The 2,010-nt window shown below is 36.9% G+C and overlaps 1 protein-coding gene across 1 annotated transcript in view; it reads left to right on the plus strand.

Moving 5' to 3' along the window:
- Window positions 1-2,010, plus strand: part of TMPRSS11F (transmembrane protease, serine 11F) — a 154,180-nt gene that overhangs the window by 78,583 nt on the left and 73,587 nt on the right. The window contains exon 8 of the mRNA XM_011965399.1: window positions 703-962. Within this exon, the coding sequence (XP_011820789.1) occupies window positions 703-962 (260 nt within the window). The remainder of the gene's footprint in view (window positions 1-702; window positions 963-2,010) is intronic.

A 2,010-nucleotide genomic window follows, 5' to 3' on the forward strand; every position in this document is an offset into this window, starting at 1 on the left:
TTAAAAAGAAGGAACTGGGCTTTGGAGGACCATAAGGAGGTAAAGAGATGATAGTATTAGGTAGAATTTGCTGGTGATATAAACCTTGTGGGAGAGAAAAGCATCTATTTGAAAGGAGAACTCAAAGTCTAGTAAGAGGGACTGACCAGGCCAGATCCATGGGTGATGGGAGCTGAATTTGAGTTAGGATTACTTAGTCCTTGTATATCAGGGAGGAATATGGGCGTAGGGTGGAGAAAAAACCCTGTATATACATGAAGGTTTGCAAAGCAGACAAATTACACTTCACTTCAAAGATCACAGAAAAACCCAGTAAAATAAGAACCAACAAGTGAGTCATAAAATAAGAATGGGTGGAAGATGTGACATGGAGAGAAAATACCTCTTAGTATGTTTATTATCCAAATAAATCAAAATTAATTTCTACACAGTTTGTTGAAATTAGGGAAAAAAGAGAATCTGAAGAGTTCCTAGTAAGAACTTTAAAAATTGGAAATTAATCATACTTATTAATTATTTGTACATAATTAATTGTAATAATTTTAAGAACTATTGTTTTCCTATTATGTTATCAACTACAAATTTTCTCACCAAAAGGATGTTTCAGGAGCATAAAACTGATAGTTGGGAAGAAATACAGTCTCATTCTTTTTTACAGAATTAAGTCAAGCATCACAAGTATTACTTTTTCATATTTTGCAGAAATAAAGACCCAACTCAATGGATTGCTACTTTTGGTACAACTATAACACCACCCGCAGTGAAACGAAATTTGAGGAAAATTATTCTTCATGAGAATTACCATAGAGAAACAAATGAAAATGACATTGCTTTGGCTCAGCTCACTACTGGAGTTGAGTTTTCAAATACAATCCAGAGAGTTTGCCTCCCAGATTCGTCTATAAAGTTGCCACCTAAAACAAGTGTGTTCGTCACAGGATTTGGATCCATTGTAGATGATGGTGAGTAGTTTCAACCTAATTTTCTTAGCACAAAAATGTCTTAAGATCGAACGAGCTATCTAAAGGAATCCTTCTTAAGCTTTTAATAAAAGTAATGGTCTTTTCAATGTGTGTGGGCTTGGGCAGAACAGGGGACTAGGGGTTAAAAAGTAAAAATCAGGTCCTGTCTTTGAGTTTACAGTTGGAGCAGTGGTGGCCGGGTGTGGTGGCTCACACCTGTAATGCCAGCACTTTGGGAGGCCGAGGCAGGTGGATCACCTGAGGTCTGGAGTTCCAGATACGCCTGGCCAACATGGTGAAAACCACATCTCTACTAAAACACACAAAAAATTAGCTGGGCATGGTGGTGTGCACCTGTAATCCCAGCTACTTGGGAGGCTGAGTTAGGAGAATTGCTTGAGCCTGGGAGACGGAGGTTGCAATGAGCCAAGATCGGACCACTGCACTCCTACCTGGGTGACAGAGCTAAACTCCGTCTCCAAAAAAAAGAAGAAAGAAATCTCCACAATTGGAGCAGTGGAAAAAAAAAAGTCGGGGAAAGAGACTAATATAAAAGGAAAAAAACAACTAAATCAGGTGATATAAGAAGGGACAGAACACTACGGGAGTTCAAGGCAGTAAGTAATCACAAATTTTATCTTTCCTGGATATGAATGTTACATATACTTTAAGTCACATATATTTTATTTTAATCAGTATGTACTTTAAATCACAAATGTAATGATAGCTTTTTCCTTTATTTTAATTCTTTCTCATTATATGATAATTTATGATGGTCATAAACATTAAAATGGGTTATAAATCTTTTGAGCTTTTTTTTTTGGTTAGTTAATAAAATCTGTGTCATTTTCCTGTATCCAACCTGCTAGGGGTGTTAAAAGCATCAAGTCTAGTAATTGTATAAATTAAATACCAGAACTTAAGATTTCTAGGTACTAGTTCACTCTACTTTAAAGAGAAAGATTAGGCCAGATGTGATAGCTCACGCCTGTAATACCAACACTTTGGGAGGCTGAGTCGGGGATCACGAGGTCAAGAGATCAAGACC

This window comes from Mandrillus leucophaeus, unplaced genomic scaffold (assembly GCF_000951045.1).
Source record: "Mandrillus leucophaeus isolate KB7577 unplaced genomic scaffold, Mleu.le_1.0 Scaffold722, whole genome shotgun sequence".
NCBI classification, from domain to species: domain Eukaryota; kingdom Metazoa; phylum Chordata; class Mammalia; order Primates; family Cercopithecidae; genus Mandrillus; species Mandrillus leucophaeus.